We start from the raw sequence: 20,255 nt of genomic DNA on the forward strand, positions 1-20,255 counted from the left end.
TGTTAGGGTCTCCCATGCTGAACAGGGCGAAGGGTAGAGACGAGACGAAGAGCGATCCACTGGTCCTCCAGATTGAAGGTTGAGCACAGGGCTAACTAACAACCCTGTCTCATAAAACAAACGTGTTACGGAAACAGCAACTGAAGGAATCAACACTACTGAGTGGAGGATCTTCGTTGCTGCTCTACATGCCAGGAGACATAATAGGCAGTAAGTAAGTAAGTAAGTAAGTAAGTGGTTAAAGCACATGGGATCTTGGGGTTTATAAATAGAAGCAAAGAGTACAAGAGAAAGGAAGTCATGACGACCTTTATAAAACACCGGCTCAGCCACAGTTGCAGTTCTGCAGTCACATTTGAGAACAGATGTAAACGCTTTGTACAGGTGTAAATGAGGGGAAAAAATCCAGAGACGAGGGATATTAGTTATACGGGTAAATTTGAAAAGCAGGTGGTATCGTTGGAACAGAGGAGGTTGTGAAGGCATTTAACAGAAGTATTTAGAACCATGAATATTTATACAGAGTGAATGGAGAAAAATTGTTCCTTTTTGGTGAGACGTCAAGAATACATATGGTGAGGGGGAAAAGAATTGGACGGCACGATGGCGCAGCGGTAGAGTTGCTGCCTTACAGCGCCAGAGACACGTTTTCTGTCCGTATAGAGTTTGTATGTTCTCCCCGTGACCACGTGGGTTTCCCCCGGGTGCCCCAGTTTCCTCCAAGGACGTACAGGTTTGTAGGTTAATTTGGCTTTGGTAAATTGGCTCTGGTGTAGGATAGTACTGATATACAGGGATCGCTGGTTGGCACAGAATCGGTGGGCCGAAGGGTCTCTTTCTGAGCTATATCTCGAAACTAAACTAAACTAATCAAAGATAATCAAAAAATTCAAATGTGGCAAATGGTTATGATGAAGAATGCACTACCAGGAGTAGAACTGCACAGAGTTTTAGTTGTGGTATTTTAATTTTAAACATTTACAGGGCTATGGGGAAAGGTGAGGAGCCAGCACACACTCAAGAGCCACCTCTGTTCTGTAACCACTGTGATTTGGGGAAGGAATGTGACTTAAGCTGGTACAGCTTACAGCTCCTATTTTAGTAAAGAGTGCTACTTGAAGAATGATGGCTAGGAATTCTCAACGGGAACAGCCAGCCCCTATCAAACATCACACATGGGGGGAGGTTTGTATCATGACCATTCCACAGTGTCGCCATTACAGACAGGCAGGTCAGGACGACAAAGATAAAAACTAGTATCAAGTTCCCCTCTGGGAAGAAGGAGCACATTGTTGATACTCTCGGTCACTCTGATTTATGAACTGGTTTCCAGGGACATATTTTGAGACGGACATTAAGTGCTGCTGGGCGGTCATCAACTCGATGAAATACATTTGCCTGAAACTTGTTGATTTCCCATCAGAGCGGGATGTCCGTCTGGGAATGTTGCCAACCGGCCGGCCCAGGCTGCAGCGATAGGTGCTGAAGGACTCGCTGAAGCTTGGTGTAGCCAACACCAAGGCTCTGTGGGGGAGGACCACCGTTTGGGGTCCTACCGCAGCTGCACATGGAGAGGCAGAGCGAAGTGGAGACCTGTGATGGAGGCCTGAGGTGAAAGAGTGGCAATGCACCTCCAAATCAGAAAGGATGCATCTTGAACGTAGCTGGCAGGTGGAGGTTTTCCCATGTGCCTACTTTCCAAGGCCGTGATATCAGAGGTCACAAGTCTGAGAATCGGTGTCAGAGTAGCCCAAGCAAGGAACCGCAGTATACTTTGTAGCTGGTACACAATGAAGCAGTAGCATAATGGTGATGATGGGACTTGATGGTCAGGGTGCAGAACATCCCATCATATTCCCGACGTGCCCTGTGGATGGAAACACTTTGGAGTATCAGAAGTGTCGCTCATTACAGAATACCCACCTCTGACCTACACTGTAGCTACATAATTTGCGGGTATTCCAGTGGAGATTCTAGTCAATAGCAATCCAGAGATGGTTCCGTCAGAAGAATGGGTCCCGACCCAAATCGTCACCCATCCCTTTTCTCCAGCGATGATGCCTGACCCGCTGAGTTACTCCAGCACTTCGTGTCTATCCGAGATGTTGAGAATGGAGGACTTGGTGATAGTAATTGTACTGAATGTCAGAGGTATTGGTGTTGGAGGTGGTCAGTGTCTGGGAATTCTAGGGGCTTGAATGTTAATTGCCTAGTATCAAGCCCACACCTCAATCTTGCCAGTCTGCTTGCATTAAAGTATGATATGGTTCATTTCATTGATGAAGCAGCTGAAGATGGCTGAGCCTGGACATTGTCTTGTGGAGCTCTTGCATTGAGGTTCTGGGGTTGGGATGATTGGCCTCCGATGGTCACAACTATCCTTCAGTGTGTGAGGAAGGACTTCACGCATTGCTTGACATCCACTGATTTCAGCTTTATTGGGTTTCCTTGATGCCACGCTTAGTCAAATGTTGCCTTGATGTCGAGAGCAGTCACTCTCGCCTACCTCTTGAATTGAGTACTTTAATCCAATAGACAACAGGCAATGGGTGCAGGAGTAGACCATTCGCCCCTTCGAGCCAGCACCGCCATTCAATGTGATCATGGCTGATCATCCACAATCAGAACCCCAATCAGTATCCATATTTACACCAAAGTCAAGAGCCAAGTGGTTTGATGAAAACTGAACATCAACGAGCAGGTCGGTGGAGACCAAGTGTCGTTTGATGACACATTCCACAACTTTGCTGAGTTGATTAATTGGACAGTAATTAAATGGGTTAGATTTAGGTGTAAAAAGCAAAGTGTTGGAGGACGTCTGTGGATCAGGCAGCATTCAGAAGATTGAGGGGGGATCTTATAGAAACTTCTTAAGGGGTTGGACAGGCTAGATGCAGGTAGATTATTCCCGATGTTGGGGAAGTCCAGAACTAGGGGTCACAGTTTAAGGATAAGAGGTAAGTCTTTTAGGACCGAGATGAGAAAATTATTTTTTACACAGAGAGAGAAATTCTCTGCCACAGAAAGTAGTTGAGGCCAGTTCATTGGTTATATTTAAGAGGGAGTTTAGATGTGGCCCTTATGGCTAAAGGGATCAGGGGGTATGGAAAGAAGGCAGGGATGGGATACTGAGTTGGATGATCAGCCATGATCATATCGAATGGCTGTGCAGGCTCGAAGGGCCGAATGGCCTACTCCTGCACCTATTTTCTATGTTTCTATGTTTCTATCTGAATTGAATTGAATTTCCTTTATTGTCATTCAGTGACAAAGTACCTTTCAGTCTGAACAAAATTTCATGCCTGCAGTCATACATACACAATAATAAACAACAATAAACACAAATTAACATCCACCACAGTGAGTCCACCAAGCACCTCCTCACTGTGATGGAGGCAAAAATCTTAGGGCTGCTGTCTCTTCCCTCCTCTTCTCCCTCTGCGCTGAGGCAATACCCCACCGGGCGATGGCAAAATCAGTCCCGCGGCTCACCGAGCCCCGCGAACGGGCCGGTTCAGACACCGCGGCCCGGGGTGGTCGAAGCTGCCACCCTCCAGTCCAGCGGACGCTGTTGTTGACGACGTCGTCCACAGGCCCGCGACCAAACCCCGGACTCAGGTCACCGCCGCCAGAATGCCGTCTCAGCCACCGGAGCACCGTTCCACCCTCAAGCTGGGCTGCCCTGACGGGAGCGCCATTTCCCTCGGGCTGGGCCGCCCACACGGGAGCGTCTCAGTACCGCGCCACGGGAAAGTCACATCCCCTCACGGGAGCACCGTTCCAGCCCCGAGCCGGACCGCCCTCACTGGAGCGAGCCCAGGGCAAGTCCCGACAGGCTGCCTCCGGAACCTCGAGATCGCCAACTCTGCCATTAGGCCTCAGCGCAGACGGAGGCAGAGAAGGGGGATACGACAAAAAAGTCGCATTCCCCCAAAGGAAGAGACAGCAAGCCCTGTTTCACCCCCCCCCTCCCCCCCACACACATAAACACAACCTAAAAAACAAAAACTTAGCTACACAAAACGAAAAAAAAAACACAAAAAGGTAAAAACAAACGGACTGCAGGCGAGCCGCTGCCGTTCAGCAGCGCCGCCACTTCTGTAGTGGGAATGGGCAGATGAAGTTTTACGTTGAGACCCTTCTTCAAACTAAATGAAGTAGGGGTGAGAAAGCCGGAAAAGAGAGCCAGGGGCAGGACAAAGCTTGGCAAGTGATAGGTGGATACAGGTGAGGTGACTGAGAGATGAATGGAGGAAGTGACAAAGACTAGAGGTGAATAGATGAGCTCGCCTTACATCCCCAAGTCCTTCAGAAGGCTTAGGAAGTTCGGCATCTCCCCAACAACTCTCACCAACTTCTACAGATGCGCCATTGAAAGCATTTTATCGTGATGCATCACAGCATGGTTTGGGAACAGCTCCATATAAGACCGCAAGAAATTGCAGAATTGTGGATGCTCCCCAGTCCATCACATAAACCAACCTCTCTTCCATTGCATCCATTTACACTTCATGCTGCCTCGGAAATTCCACCAGCATAATCAAGGATGAGTCTCACCTGGGACACTCCCTCTTCTCCCCAAAAATTTGAAAACACACACCTCCAGATCCAGGAATAGCTTTCCCCCCAGCTGTTATCAGACAACTAAACCGTCCTCTCATCAGCTAGTGAGGTCCTGATCTCCCATCTACCTCATTGGACACTGTCAAACTATATTTAATCAGACTCCACTGGATTTTAAGGTAGACAAAAGTGCTGGAGAAACTCAGCAGGTGCAGCAGCATCTATGGAGCGAAGGAAATAGGCAACGTTTCGGGTCAAAACCCTTCTTTAGACTGATGTGGGGGGGGGGAGGGGGGCGGGGAGAAGAAAGGAGAAAGTAAGAGGAGGAGCCCGAGGGCTGAGGGCTGAGGGAGAGCTGAGAAGCGGAGGAGACAGCAAGGGCTACCGGAAATTGGAGAATTCAATGTTAATGCCGCTAGGGTGCAGACTGCCCAAGCATGAGGTGCTGCTCCTCCAATTTCTGGTGTTGCTCACTCTGGCCATGGAGGAGGCCCAGGACAGAGAGGTCGGATTCGGAATGGGAGGGGGAGTTGAAGTGCTGAGCCACCGGGAGATCAGGTTGGTTAATGCGGACCGAGCGGAGGTGTTCGGCGAAACGATCGCCAAGCCTACGCTTGGTCTCTGATGTAGATCAGCTGACATCTAGAGCAGCGGATGCAATAGATGAGGTTGGAGGAGATGCAGGTGAACCTCTGTCGCACCTGGAACGACTGCTTGGGTCCTTGAATGGAGTCGAGGGGGGAGGTAAAGCGACAAGTGTAGCATCTCTTGCGGTTGCAAGGGAAAGTGCCCGGGGAGGGGATGGTGCGGGAAGGAATGGAAGAATTGACCAGGGAGTTACGGAGGGAGCGGTATTTGCGGAAAGCAGACAGGGGGGGAGATGGGGAGATGTGGCGAGTGGTGGGGTCACGTTGGAGGTGACGAAAATGACGGAGGACTATTTGTTGTCTACTCCACTGGACTTTATCTTGCACTAAACCTTATACTCTTTACCCTGCATCTGTACACTGTGATTGGCTTGATTGTAATCATGTGTAGTATTTTTGCTGACTGAATAGCATGCAACAAAAAAGCTTGCACGAGACAAATATAAATTAAAAAAATGTTTTCATTTTTATCCCCCAACTTTCCCCTTCCCCTGTCCTTTCCATCCATGTCCCCTCCTCTAGCTTTATATTTCACTCCTCTTCTTCCTTCCTTATCTGACAAACTTCTGTCTCCTTTACCTCTCTAGAATGACACAAACTTCACCAGTCTGCCCTTTCTCCGTGCACCTGTATCTACCTATCACTTGCCACACACCCCACCTCTCTTTCTCTGCTTTCTCTCCCCTCTTCCAGCCTGAAGAATGGTCCCAGCCCAATATGTCATCTGTCCATTCCCTCCACAGAGGCTGCCTCACAGATTGTGTTCCCCCAGCTCTGTCTTTTGCATCTACGGTTTCTTATGTCTGCAGATTGGATTTATCCTTCTTTTGGTCTATTGTCCAAAATGTCACATATTTGCCTATGTTCAGTGCTTGGTTGTGAATGCATCATTTATGCCTTCAGCAGCAGCTTGATGGATCATGTCACTGAAGATGGGGATATTCCTCATCCCAGCAGCCATTTACTTGCCCACCGCTATTCACAACTAGATGGAGTGGGTCTGCCGAGCTTTGATCTGGTCCGTGGATGTGAGAACATTTAGCTTTGTCAATTGCAAGTTGATTTTGCTTTTTATTTTTCACACTTCTGTCCTACAACACAGCCTCAACAAGTGTGGAACTGAAGGCAGGATGCAACAATTCATAACTTCCCTCCCAAAGTAGTCAAATCCCAAGACATTAAATTGAATGACTATCTCCGTAGGAACACATCAAAACAAAAGTCACTCCGGCCTAGTTACGAAGAGCTATACCAGCTTGTGGGCCTACAACGTTATATCAGAAAACTTCATGAGACAACATTAAAGAAGGACCAAAATTTGTGTGGAAGCAGATTGGGAACAAAGTTCTTCACCTTTGGACTCTTTACAATTAATCCCACAACCAAAGTTCTCAAATTGTAGATTTTCTTTTCTACAGTTGGTACTTTGGAACTCCATAAATTATTTATTGTATTCAAAATATTTTTTTCTTCTTCTGGTAATGGATTTCCATCTCAAGGATTTGGCATTTATGGCCCGGAAAGTGCCTTGGACAATTCAATCAGTGTATTTTTGGATCAGATACAAACCTGAATATAGAATTTCACGTTAGAAACGCAAACTGCCTGGACAAAGGAGGGCAAACAAAAAAAGCTGATTTTTTTTTTAGTGGAGAGGAGAAACCACTGAAGTGCCCATTGCATGCACACACAAAGCACTGCACAGAGCGAGAGGCGACAGATTAGAGAGGGAAGCGTTATTTGAAAGTGTAAGGCCTTGATTTCCAACCATGCAGTGAGAGTACACAAAGTAACTGTCCAATTGGATTCTTACCAGGGCTTCATAATCTTCTGTAGTTTCTGATAACGTCTGCAAAAATTTAAAAACTTTCACATATTACACAGTTCTAAAAAAAATACAGCTTACACAGACTGGCAATAGGCGACCTTTGCACCCTGAATATTTTTCCTCTGCTCTTTTTCACAGGTCAAAGAGACATTTTAAATACTCAAAATAGTTTTCAAAATCCAACAATTTTATAAGGCAGGTCGGAAGTAACTTTCCCCACTCACAATAACCTCTTGGTCCAAGATAGATGGTGGAGTGATGCAATGGTTTTCCAAATCTCACAGCAATAAGCTTTTGAGTGAGTTACACGGTCATGTGCAAGGAGAGTGTGCACAATAAAAAGTGCAAACCTCGTTTGTTAAACCCCACTCCGTCCTCAGAAAAAGGGTGGGTGCGTGGAGAAGGCGGGAAAAAGACTAAAAAGAAAAAATAATTATTTATAATCACTGTGCACAAAATTCCACGATACTCCCCGGACAAGGATAAACAAGAGCTGTAAAGAAAGATCATATAATACAATGCCCATGATGTTTCTTCCTGTTACCTAGTGAATCCAATTAACCGGGCTTCACCCCCAGAAAACTGGCACTTGAGATACTTATTCTTTCAAAAGTTGCTTCCACTTGTCTTGTGGATAGTATATTCAGGTTCCTTTCAACACACTTCAGAGAATTATTGTCATTTCCCTTCTGGTTTCTGATGCAATTTCTTACGGCCCCAAGGTCGACTAATGCTCTCTTGAACTTCTACAGGTTTACAGTAGAGTGCGTATCGACTGGTTGCATCACGGCCTGGTTCAGCAACCCAAATGCTCAGGAACGAAGGAGATTACAAGAAGTAGTGTCTACTGCTCAGTCCATCATTGGTACTGGCCTCCCCACCATCAAAGTACTCTATAAGAGGCGCTGCTTCAAAAAGGCAGTCGGCATCATCAGGGACCCACACCACCCTGGCCATGCTCTCATTTCAATCCTGTCATCAGGATGAAGGTATAGGATTCTGAAAACCGTCCAGCTTCGTGAACAGCATTACAAATGCTAACTAAACCATGAACTACGAACTGTCTTGGTTGCACTAAAGATTTTGCAATAATATTGTTTTGTATTTATGTTATCCACGAGTACTGTGTTTACTGGGCTGTAACACTGCTGTAAGTAAGAAAGTAATTGTTCCGTTTTCATATGACAATTTAACACTTTTGACTCAGTTGATAACAGTTTCTTCTCAGCTGTTATCAGGCAACTAAACTGTCCTACCAACAACTAGTGAGCAGTCCTGAGCTTCTATCTACCTCATTGAAGACCCTTGGGCTATCTTTTATCGGACTTTACTGGACTTTATCTTTACTGGACTTTATCTTTTTATCTGAACTATAAACCCTTTATTGTGTATTTGTACACTGTGAATGGCTCAATTCTAATCATGTATTGTCTTTCCACTGACAGGTTAGCACGCAACCAGTGCAGCACGGTGGCACAGCGGTAGTGTTGCTGCCTTACAGCGCTTGCAATGCCAGAGACCCGGGTTCGATCCCGACTGCGGTGCTGTCTCTACGGAGTTTGTACGTTCTCCCCGTGACCTGCGTGGGTTTTCTCCGAGATCTTCTGTTTCCTCTCACACTACAAAGACGTACAGGTTTGTAGGTTAATTGGCTTTGCATAAATGTAAATTGTCCATAGTGTGAGTGTGCGGGCATTGGTGTTCGGTGCGGACTTGGTGGGCCGAAGTGTCTGTTCTGTACCTCTAAACTAAACTAAAAACTAGAAGCTTTTCACTGTGCCTCCGTACACGTGACAATAAACTAAACTCAAACTCTTAACTTGCAAAAGTATATCAAGACATTTCTTAGGCTCCACTAACACTATGTCCTATACTGTCCCCATCTACAGAGAGTTGTATCTCCAAACAAAACTAAACTAAACCATTTACAGAAGATAGACTATAAAAGACAATTCTCCTCTTTTTGTCCGCTTATACATTTTATTTTATGTTCCACACAGATTTCCTCACTTCCTTCTTTATCTCAAGCTGCCAGCATTCTTTTCTTCTGCTATTTCATCCAGCTTAGAGTCATAGAATCATAGTGATACAGTGTGGAAACATGCCCTTCGTCCCAACAAGCCCACATTGGCCAACAATGTCTCAGCCACACTAGTCCCACTTGCCTGCGCTTGGTCCATATCCCTCCAAACCTGTCCTTTCCATGTACCTGTCTGTTTCTTAAACAATGGGATAGTCCCAGCCTCAACTACCTCCTCTGGCAGCTTGTTCCATACCTCTCGGATTCCTACTAAATCTTTTCCCCTTCACCTTGAACCCATGTCCATGTTCCTCGATTTCGCTACTGTGGGCAAAAGACTCTGTGCATCTACCCGACCTATTACTTTCATGATTTTGTATACCTCTATAAGATATCCCCTCATCCTCCTGCGCTCCATGGAATAGAGACCCAGCCTACTCAACCTCTCTCTATAGCTCACACCCTCTAGTCCTGGCAACATCCTCGTAAATCTTTTCGGAACTCTTTCAAGCTTGACAATATCTTTCCTATAACATGGTGCCCAGAACTGAACACAATATTCTAAATATGGTCTCACCAACGTCTTATACAACTGTAACATGACCTCCCAACATCTATACTCAATACTCTGACTGATGAAAGCTAATGTGCCAAAAGCCTTTTTGACCACCTTCTCTACCTGTGACTCAACCTTCAAGGAACCATGCACCTGTACTCCCTGATCCCTCTGCTCTACAACACTACCCAGAGGCTTACCATTTACTGTGTAGGTCCTGCCCTAGTTCGACGTCCCAAAATGTAACACCTCACACTTCTCTGTATTAAATTCCATCAACCATTCCTCCGCCCACCTGGCCAATCAATCCAGATCCTGCTGCGATCCTTCACAACCATCTTCACTATCTGCAAAACCAGTGTATCATCAACAAACTTGCTAATCTTGCCCTGTATGTTCTCATCCAAATCATCGTGGTTTGCCATCTTATCTACCTGATAACGAGTTCCACACTCACATTCTTGATATATCTGCAGTTACAATTAGGTCTGAAGAAGGGTCCCGATCCGAATCATGCCTATCCATCTCTGCCAGTGATGCTGCCCGACCCGCTGAGTTACTCTAGCAATTTGTGTCTTGTATTATCAGCAACAGTGCTTGCAAAGAATGGCCGTAACAAAGTAGATTTATATATTTTCATCAATACTATGTCCAGAGTGCTGATCATTCAGATTATTTTTTTAATTTGGTGCACATATTTGTGCTTAAAATTATCCTTCTTCCATGAGTCCATTATGCCCTCATCCTCCAGTGCTTAATTACTAGTTTACTTAATTTACACTACTTTACTAAGCTTACTTGTTTACTAAACATACACTACATTGTTTAAAGCAGCCCCAGAGCTTTCCGGAACACCAGGTTGAAAGAGAAGATAGCACAGTTTTGCATTTGCTCTTGATTACACCTTTGAAAAAGTGTTGGCAGATGGGTCTTCAATGGAGGTTACAATGGCACAGCTGGTAGAGCTTCTGCCTCACAGCACCAGAGACCCAGGTTGGATCCTGGCTCGGGTGCTGCCGGTGTGGAGTTCACATGTTCTCCCTGTGACTGCGTGAGATTTATCCCATTGATCCCGTTTCCTCCCACATCCCAAAGACGTGCAGGTTTGTAGGTTAATTGGCCTCTAAAAGTTGCCCCTAAATGTGTAGAAAGTGGATAAGAAAGTGGGATAACATGGAACTAGTGTGAATGGGTGATGGTCAGCATTGACGGTTTGGGCCGAAGGGCCTGTTTCTACGCTGTGTCTCCAAACTAAGCGAAAACTACATGTGTAGCCCATATGGCTCGCCATACTGTATTTCATCTTCGTCACGTTTGTTCTGAAGGATGGACACGTGGGATAAGCATCAGTGAGCTTCAGGTAACAAGATTCAGTCCTTTCAAGGGAGAAAGGAGAAAAACAATTTAATAAAACTGCACCATGCACAAGTGAGGAATGTGCGCCATTCAAAATGTAGACAGTTCAAAAATGCAACACGTCGAGCATCACCACCGATTCCCACCGAATCATTACGATTTTATGAATAATCCATCCCTGCATGGTCTTGCATCTCGAAGGAGCTTTAACAAGTTCTAACCCAGAATGGGCTCAGGCACACGGCAAGTTGCTGCACATGGCTGGACTTTATGTAACCAATTCAACATGGCACGGATTCAGTGAGAATAGTTCTCCAGCATTCAACAACTCTATCCCCCACCTCTCCCTCCCCACAGCAAATGAACAAGCAGCAACACCAAAAATCCCATCCTTGCTAATCCATCCATCTGATCATCTTATTGTGTCTTCTGATTGGGTACCAAAACCACATGGATTTGTTTTAAAAAACAAAATCAAATCACATTATAAATGCGAGATACAATAAATGAAATATTTTCCATTCAACCAGGGAGAACTAGGTTTTCAACAAGCAATGTGACATGATTTCATCGGGGATACCAGTTGGACAGGAAGCCACCTTGCTTTCTGTTCCTGTTTAAACTCCAGCTGCCATCACTGCACAATGCATGAATGCCATAAGTTCAAGGAGCAGAATTAGGCCATTCGGCCCATTAAATCTACCCCGCCATTCAATCATGCCTGATCTATCTTTCCATCCTAACCTCATTCTCCAGTCTTCACCCCATAACCCCTGACACCCTTACTAATCTAGAATATGTCAACCTCCATCTTAATAATGTCTAATGCAGGATCGGACTGGCAACTCATATTAGAATATTCTTAAACATAGAAACATGGAAAATAGGTGCAGGAGTAGGCAATTCGAACCTTCGAGCCTGCACCACCATTCGATATGATCATGGCTGATCATCCAAAATCAGTACCCCGTTCTTGCTTTCTCCCTATATGTCTTGATTCCTTTAGCCCTAAGAAGCCTATCTAATTCTCTCTTGAAAACATCCAGAGAATTGGCCTCCACAGCCTTCTGAGGCAGAGAATTCCACAGATTCACAACTCTCTGGGTGAAAATTTTTTTCCTCATCTCATTCCTAAATGGCCTACCACTTATTCTTAAACTGTGACCCCTGGTTCTAGACTCCCCCTACATTGAGAAAACATTTCCTGCATCTAGTTCTGAAAATATTAATAGGAAGCTTGATTTCAAAGCATTGTGCAAGATTACAGAGTGATTTTAACAACGATCATCAAACCTGCAGTTTCTGTTCCAGCCAAGTTGCAAATATTAACCACGTAGAGGCTCAGGACCATCACACGAGCTGCGCAAACACGCTTGCTCCTCCAATTACATTTCTTAGCTTTTATAGGCTTCCAGGATCAACAATGAGTCATCGAGCTGTAAATCACAGAAACAGGCCTTTCGGCCCACCGCCTCCATGCCAACCATGTTGGCATATTGGGCTAGAACCATAACCCAGCCTATCCCTATATCTGTCCGACTGTCTTTTAAAAGTCATCATTGCATCTGCTTCCATAGGCTCCTCTGGCACTTCATTCCAGATACGGACTACTCTCCAAGTGAAAGGATGCACCTGAGGCCCCACCTTAAATCTCTCCCTCCTCACCTTAAGCCTCTAGTTTTAAAATCCACTATTCTGAGAAAAAGATTGAGGGTCTTTTATCCGTGCCCCTCATCATCTTGTACACCTCAATTAGGTCCACGTTCACAAGTAATAGCAGTATAATTAGGCTATTCGGTCCACCGAGTCTACTTCGCCATTCAATCATGGCTGATCTCTGCCTCCTAATCCATTTTCTTGCCGTCCACCCCATAACCCTTGACACCCATTCAAATCAAGAATTTGTCTATCTCTGCCTTAAAAATATCCACTGACTTGACCTCCACAGCCCTCTGTAGCAATGAGTTCCACAGATTAATACCGTCTGACTAAAGAAGTTCCTCCTCAAGGTCTTTTCTAAAAGAGCGCCCTTTAATTTTGAGGCTATGACCTCTGGATGCTAGACTCTCCCACCATTGGAAACATTCTCTCCACATCCACTCTATCTATGCCTTTCATTGTTCTGTAAGTTTCAATGAGATCCCCCCTCAACCTTCTAAACTCCAGCGGGTACAGGCCCAATGCTGTCAAACGCTCATCATACGCTAACCCACTCATTCCTAAAATCATTCTTCTAAACCTCCTCTGGGTTCTTTCCAGAGTCAGCACATCCTTCCTCAGATATCAGGCCCACCATTGAATTGAATTTAATACATTTTATTCGGCAAGTATGTATACATACAATGTATTTGCCTTGGTGCTTTGCTCGTAAGTAACAACACGATATACAGTAAACAATTAAGAATCAAATATTATAATTTAAAAATGTGAAGAATGAAATAAAATACCAGAGCAAAAGGAGGCTACAGACTTTTGGTTATTGAGTAGAGCTACTGCTTGTGGAACTAAGCTGTTTTTATGTCTGGCTGTAGCGGCTTTGACAGTCCGGAGTTGCCTTCCAGAGGGAAGCGCTTCAAAGAGTTTGTGGCCAGGGTGAGAGGGGTCAGAGATGATCTTGCCCGCTCGCTTCCTGGCCCTTGCTGTGTACAGTTTGTCGATGGGAGGCGAAGGTTGCAGCCAACAACCTTCTCGGTTTTGCTCACAGTACTCCAATTGTGGCCTTCACCAGCGCCTTATAGAGCCTCAGCATTAAATCTCTGTTTTTGTATTCCAGTCCTCTTGATATAAATGCTAGCTAGCATTGAATTGTCTGAAGAAGGGTTTCGGCCCGAAACGTTGCCTATTTCCTTCGCTCCATAGATGCTGCTGCACCCGCTGCGTTCCTCCAGCTTTTTTGTGTACCATTGAATTTGCCTTCCTTACTACTGATTCAACTTGCAAATTAACTTTTTGGGAATCCTGCACCAATACTCCCAAGTCCCTTTGCCCCTGCGATTTCTGTATTACATCTCTTACAATAAGGTTATCCCCCAGCCTCCTATAGTTCAAAGAAAAAAAAAGTCCCATCCCTATTCAACCTTTTCTTACAACTTGCAAAGTGTATTGCGTTCACCACTATGTCTGGTTGGAATGATCACGTCACACAGATGATGACATTCATAGAATCAAAAGCACTCATGAAAAGAACAAGTGTTAAAATGGAGCCAAGAGATTACTCTACAAACCATGAGGGCCTGTCCCACGAGCATGCGACTGTATGCGGCAAGAGCGACTAAACCGGAAGCGGGGACCGCACGGGGGTCGCGCGGAAGTCGAGTGATCCCCGTACAGGGTCTGTCCCACGAGCACACGACTGCATGCAGCGAGCGCGACAAAACCAGAAGCGGGGGCCGCGCGGAGGTAGAGTGAGTGACATGAAGTTCGAGCGAAGTCCGCGGGAAGTTCGCGCGTGACATACCGCGTCGAGACGGTGCGTACGGCCTCAATGCGGCTGCGGGCCAGCAGGCCGTTGCCGCACGGAATTTTTGAACACTGTTAGTTTTCCGGAGCCCCGCGCGATGTCGGGACCAGCTCCGCACAACTCCATACGGCTCCGGCAATCGAAGTGGGACCGGCCCCGCGAGGCCGTACGGCTCAAGAGACCACGTTAGGTCACGCTTGCCGCATGCAGTCGCATGCTCGTGGGACAGGCCCTTTAACCTCAATAATTTAACTCACCTCCTTCTGCACACTTAGTTCAGTTTAGTTTAGAGTTTCAGCGTGGAAAGAGGCCCTTCGGCCCACCGACCAGCAATCACACCAGTTCTATCCTATACACCAGCGACAATTTACAGATGCCAATTAACCTACACATCTTTGTGATGTGGGAGGAAACCGGAGCAACCAGAGAAAACCCACACAGTCATAGGGGAGAAGGTACAAACTCAGACTGTACTCAGAATGTACAGACTGAACCCCAGGTTAGGATCAAACCCGGGTCTCTAGCGCTGTAAGGCAGCAACTCTACCGCTGCGCTAATGTGCCTCACTTAAAGATCCAGCCAGATTTGGGAGATCTTCACTTCTCTAATCTTATACATTACTTTCCACAGCCGGGGGAGTCCACAAGCTAATCAGCAAATCATCCAGGGCTAGTTAGCCCATGCCCCTTAAACTATCAGCAAAAGAAACAAATACTGCCCACACCACAGACCAGGCTTCATCTGGCAAATTTTGGAAATATTACTTCTTCTTCTCAGCAGAACATAATCACAAGGATACACAAAATTGCTGGAGAAACTCAGCGGGCGCAGCAGCATCTATGGAGCGAAGGAAATAGGCGACGTTTCGGGCCGAAACCCTTCTTCAGACTGATGGGGGGTGGGGGGAGAAGGAAGGAAAAAGGGAGGAGGAGGAGCCCGAGGGCGGGGGGATGGGAGGAGACAGCTCGAGGGTTAAGAAAGGGGAGGAGACAGCAAGGGCTAGCAAAATTGGGAGAATTCAACGTTCATGCCATCAGGACGCAAGCTGCCCAGGCAGAATATGAGGTGCTGTTCCTCCAATTTCCGGTGTTGCTCACTCTGGCAATGGAGGAGACCCAGGACAGAGAGGTCGGATTGGGAATGGGAGGGGGAGTTGAAGTGCTGAGCCACCGGGAGTTCAGGTAGGTTATTGCGGACTGAGCGGAGATGTTCGGCGAAACGATCGCCCAACCTCCGCTTAGTCTCCCCGATGTAAATCAGCTGACATCTAGAGCAGCGGATGCAGTAGATGAGGTTGGAGGAGATACAGGTGAACCTTTGTCGCACCTGGAACGACTGCTTGGGTCCTTGAATGGAGTCGAGGGGGGAGGTGAAGGGACAGGTGTTGCATTTCTTGCGGTTGCAACGGAAAGTGCCCGGGGAGGGGGTGGTACGGGAGGGAAGGGAAGAATTGACAAGGGAGTTGCGGAGGGAGCGGTCTTTGCGGAAGGCAGACATGGGGGGAGATGGGAAGATGTGGCGAGTGGTGGGGTCACGTTGGAGGTGGCGGAAATGGCGGAGGATTATGTGTTGTATTTGCCGGCTGGTGGGGTGAAAGGTGAGATCCAGGGGGACTCTGCCCTTGTTGCGAGTGCGGGGATGGGGAGAGAGCGCAGTGTTGCGGGGTATGGATGAGACCCTGGTGCGAGCCTCATCTATGGTGGCGGAGGGGAATCCCCGTTCCCTGAAGAACGAGGACATTTCCGATGCCCTGGTGTGGAACGTCTCATCCTGGGAACAGATGTGGCATAGGCGGAGGAATTGGGAGTAGGGGATGGAGTCTTTACAGGGGGCAGAGTGGGAAGACGTGTAATCCAGATAGCCATGTGAGTCAGTTGGTTTGTAGTGTATGTCGGTCACAAGGATGTCTCATCAAATCACATGGCCTTATTTCCTCTGTGCTGGGATAAGATCGGTTAATTTGAAGGAGCGATTAACTTCAATCAGAGATTGGATTATTTTCTCTGTCCGTGTCAGATGTTAAGAGGAGACTTTTATATAAGGATATAAAATTATGACAGGCATAGATAAGGTAGACATTCAGAACCTTTTTCCCCCTGAGTGGAAATGTCAAAGGGCATATCTTCAAGGGAAGAGGGACAAAGTTTAAAGAGAATGTGTGAGGAAATGCAGGAAATGGGGGGAGACAGTTGACGTGCAGGCAGATGGGATTTGTTTATAGAAACATAGAAAATAGGTGCAGGAGTAGGCCATTCGGCCCTTCGAGCCTGCACCGCCATTCAATATGATCATGGCTGATCATCCAACTCAGTATCCTGTACCTGCCTTCTCTCCATATTCCCTGACACCTTTAGCCACAAGGGCCACATCTAACTCCCTCTTAAATATAGCCAATGAACTGGCCTCAACTACCTTCTGTGGCAGAGAATTCCAGAGATTCACCACTCTCTGTGTGAAAAATGTTTTTCGCAGCTCAGTCCTACTGGATTTCCCCCTTATCCTTAAACTGTGACCCCTTGTTCTGGACTTCCCCAACATCGGGAACAATCTTCCTGCATCAAGCCTGTCCAACCGCTTAAGAATTTTGTAAGTTTCTATAAGATCCCCCCTCAATCTTCTAAATTCTGGCGAGTACAAACCGAGTCTATCCAGTCTTTCTTCATATGAAAGTATCTTGGCAACAAGTTCGGCACGGACTTTGTGGGCCGAAGGGCCTGTTCCAATGCCGTTCTTTTCTATGCTCTTGAGCTCAGAGGTTAAAGAAAAATTGATCAGAAAGTATGTTATAAGTTAAAGGCAATAAGATCACCTACTCAACAGGGGGGGTAAACTGTAAAGGAAGGAATGTACTGTTTAAATGGAATGACGGACACAATTCTAAACTCTCAGTGTACCATGAGTACTCCCCTGCAAACAAGTATTGCTGCAATACAGCTCCAGAGACCTGGGTTCAATCCTGTCTACGGGTGTGGTCGGTATGGAGTTTGTATGTGTAGGAAAGAACTGCAGATATTGGTTTAAACTGAAGATAGACACAAAATGCAGGAGTAACTCAGCAGGACAGGCAGCATCTCTGGAAAGAATAAATGGGTGACGTTTCAGGTTGAGACCCTTCTTCAGAAGGGTCTCGACCCAAAACATCACCTAGTCCTTCGCTCCATTGATGATGCCTCACCCGCTAAGTTTTTCCAGCATTTATGTCTACCTTCGATTTTCCAGCATCTGCAGTTCCTTCTTAAAGATTCACCATCATTCCACTTCTTGCTAGTAAGAAATACAGAAGAGGTTTGTTTACTTTGACGAACTACTTCCAAATGACATCTGACATCAGGAGCCTCACAGCTCCAGATACCCGGAATCGATCCTGATAGAAACATAGAAAATAGGTGCAGGAGTCGGCCACTCGGCCCTTCGAGCTAGCATCGCCATTCAATTGGATCATGGCTGATCATCCAAAATTAGTACCTCGTTCCGACTTTATCCCTTGATTCCCTTAGCCCAAAGAACTAAATCTAATTCTCTCTTGAAAACATCCAGTGAATTGACTTTCACTGCCTTCTGTGGCAGAGAATTCCACAGATTCACAACTCTCTGGGTGAAAAGGTTTTCTATAAGATCCCCTCAACCACTTGTGATTTTTTCTATTACAAATCTCAAATTGTGGTGTACAGAGGCAAATAAATAAACGACAGGTCTTTGTCCCAAACATAATGGAGGGCACTGTATATGCCTCTTCCTTGGCTTTAACACTATCCTTGACTTCCCTCATCAGCCACGGTTGAGCCGCCTTCCCAGTTTTATTTTTTCGCCAGACAGGGACGAACAATTTCTGGAGTTCATCCACGCGGTCTTTAAATCTTCCCCATTGCATCTCCACCATCAATAGACAATAGACAATGGGTGCAGGAGTAGGCCATATCAACCCTTTGTATAATTTGCCAGTCTATCCTAGCCAATTCCCATCTCATACCTTCAAAGTCTCCTTTATTCAAGTTCAGGACCCTAGTCTCTGAATTAACCGTGTCACTCTCCTTGGGTTTTGTCTGTGTGGAGCTTGCTCCGGGTGCTCCGATTTCCTCTAATGCCCCAAAGATGTGCGGGTTTGTAGGTTAATTGGCCTCTGTAAAAATTGTCTCTCACATGTATCGCGATGTGGATGAGAAATTAGAATAACATAGAACTAGCGTGAACGGGTGATTTATGGGTGCTGTGAACTCAGTGGGCCAAAAGGCCTGATTTGATGCTGTATCTCTAAACTAAAACAGACAAGAGGTTGTAGCTAAATGACAAAGCGGGAGGATCAGCTCTGCCTAGACAACTGCGAGAAGTGTGCACTCTAGGATCCTTGAGTGCGCATTACCAGTGTTCAGTGCGGTAGGGCGACACGGTGGCGCAGCGATAGAGTTGCTGCCTTACAGCGCTTGCAACGCCGGAGACCTGGGTTCGATCCTGACTACGGGGCGCTGTCTGTACGGAGTTTGTACATTCACCCCGTGGGTTTTCTCCGAGATCTTCCGTTTCCTCTCACACGCCAAAGACGTACAGGTTTGTAGGTAAATTGCCTTGGTATAAGTGTAAATCGTCCGGTAGGATAGTGTGAACGTGCGGGGATCACTGGTCAGCGTGGACCCGGTGGGCCGAAGGGCCTGTTTCTGCGCTGTATCTCTAAACCAAACTAAACTGAACTAATTTCTCACTCCGATGCTGACAGTACAGTAAACCCTTGCTGTAACGGCCCTTTATATAGCGGATGTCGGTTAAAGTGGACAGAGGCTCCCGTGGCACGGCGCCCCCACTTCCACCAGTTACACAATGGCTGCAGGAAGCGGAGAGAGCGAGCAGCATGAAGGTGGCGTGAGTATCCGGCCAGTCCCCGGTGCACCGTGTGTGGGGCCTGGGGCTCTGCTGCTCCCCGGCCTGTGAATTACCGCTCGTTTAAACCCCCCTCTCCAAAAACTGTGTTTCTTCCCTCCCGGCTTTGGTTTAATTAATTACCCCCCCCCCCCCCCCCCCCCCCCCCCCAACTCGGTTATAGCGTACAATCGACAATAACAGACACCATCCCCCCCCCCCCCCCCCCCCCCCCCCCCCCCCCCCCCCCGGACTGTTATTGTGAGGGTTACTGTATTTACGAGTCCTAAAAGACCGTGGCATTTGTTTAATGTGTAGGAAGGAACTGCACCAAATATTTAAATCAAAGATAGACTCAAAATGCTGGAGTAACTCAGCGGGACTGGCAGCATCTCTGGAGAGAAGGAATGGGACTTATATCACATGGGAAAATGAATTAAGTGGGACAGAAGTAGGCAGAAACAAAGTGCCTGCCAGGGCAGTTCTGCTTATGGATTTTGGAGAGAAGGTAAAATAGGCCTGTGTGGGGCTGGGGAACGATAAGGTTGGAAGCTGTGGAGTGGAGACAGCCGAAAATTGTTAAATCAGAAATGGGCTGTGAGATTGTGGCCTGGTACTCATCTGTGGGTTCATTCTTTCTCTCCAGAAATACTGCCAGAAGGGCCTGTCCCACTTGGGGGTTATTTGGGCATCATTTACGCGACATCACTTACGCGTCACGATGCATGACGCGTGCGTTGTGACCCAGGCGTAATGCGTGCATGGCGTGCATTACTCACACATGGCACGTGGTGAGACGTGGTGGCGTAGACAGAAACGCGCGGTAGCACGCGGCGCCCCTTGGATTTTTGGGATTCTCAAAATCCTCGCGCGCCACCAGCGTGAAGCGCAAATGACGCCCAAGTGGGACAGGCCCTTGAGTTACTCCAGTATTTTGTGTCTATCTTCGGCATTTGTTTAACTCAGGTTCAACA

The 20,255-nt window shown here is 46.7% G+C and overlaps 1 protein-coding gene across 2 annotated transcripts in view; it reads right to left on the bottom strand.

The window, feature by feature from the left end:
• Positions 1 to 20,255, bottom strand: part of elmo1 (engulfment and cell motility 1 (ced-12 homolog, C. elegans)) — a 293,797-nt gene that overhangs the window by 206,016 nt on the left and 67,526 nt on the right. For both annotated transcript variants that reach the window (XM_055655086.1, XM_055655094.1), the window contains one exon: positions 7,024 to 7,059. In XM_055655086.1, coding sequence (XP_055511061.1) covers positions 7,024 to 7,059 — 36 coding nt within the window. The remainder of the gene's footprint in view (positions 1 to 7,023; positions 7,060 to 20,255) is intronic.

This window comes from Leucoraja erinacea, chromosome 2 (assembly GCF_028641065.1).
Source record: "Leucoraja erinacea ecotype New England chromosome 2, Leri_hhj_1, whole genome shotgun sequence".
In the NCBI taxonomy this organism is placed as follows: Eukaryota; Metazoa; Chordata; class Chondrichthyes; order Rajiformes; family Rajidae; genus Leucoraja; species Leucoraja erinaceus.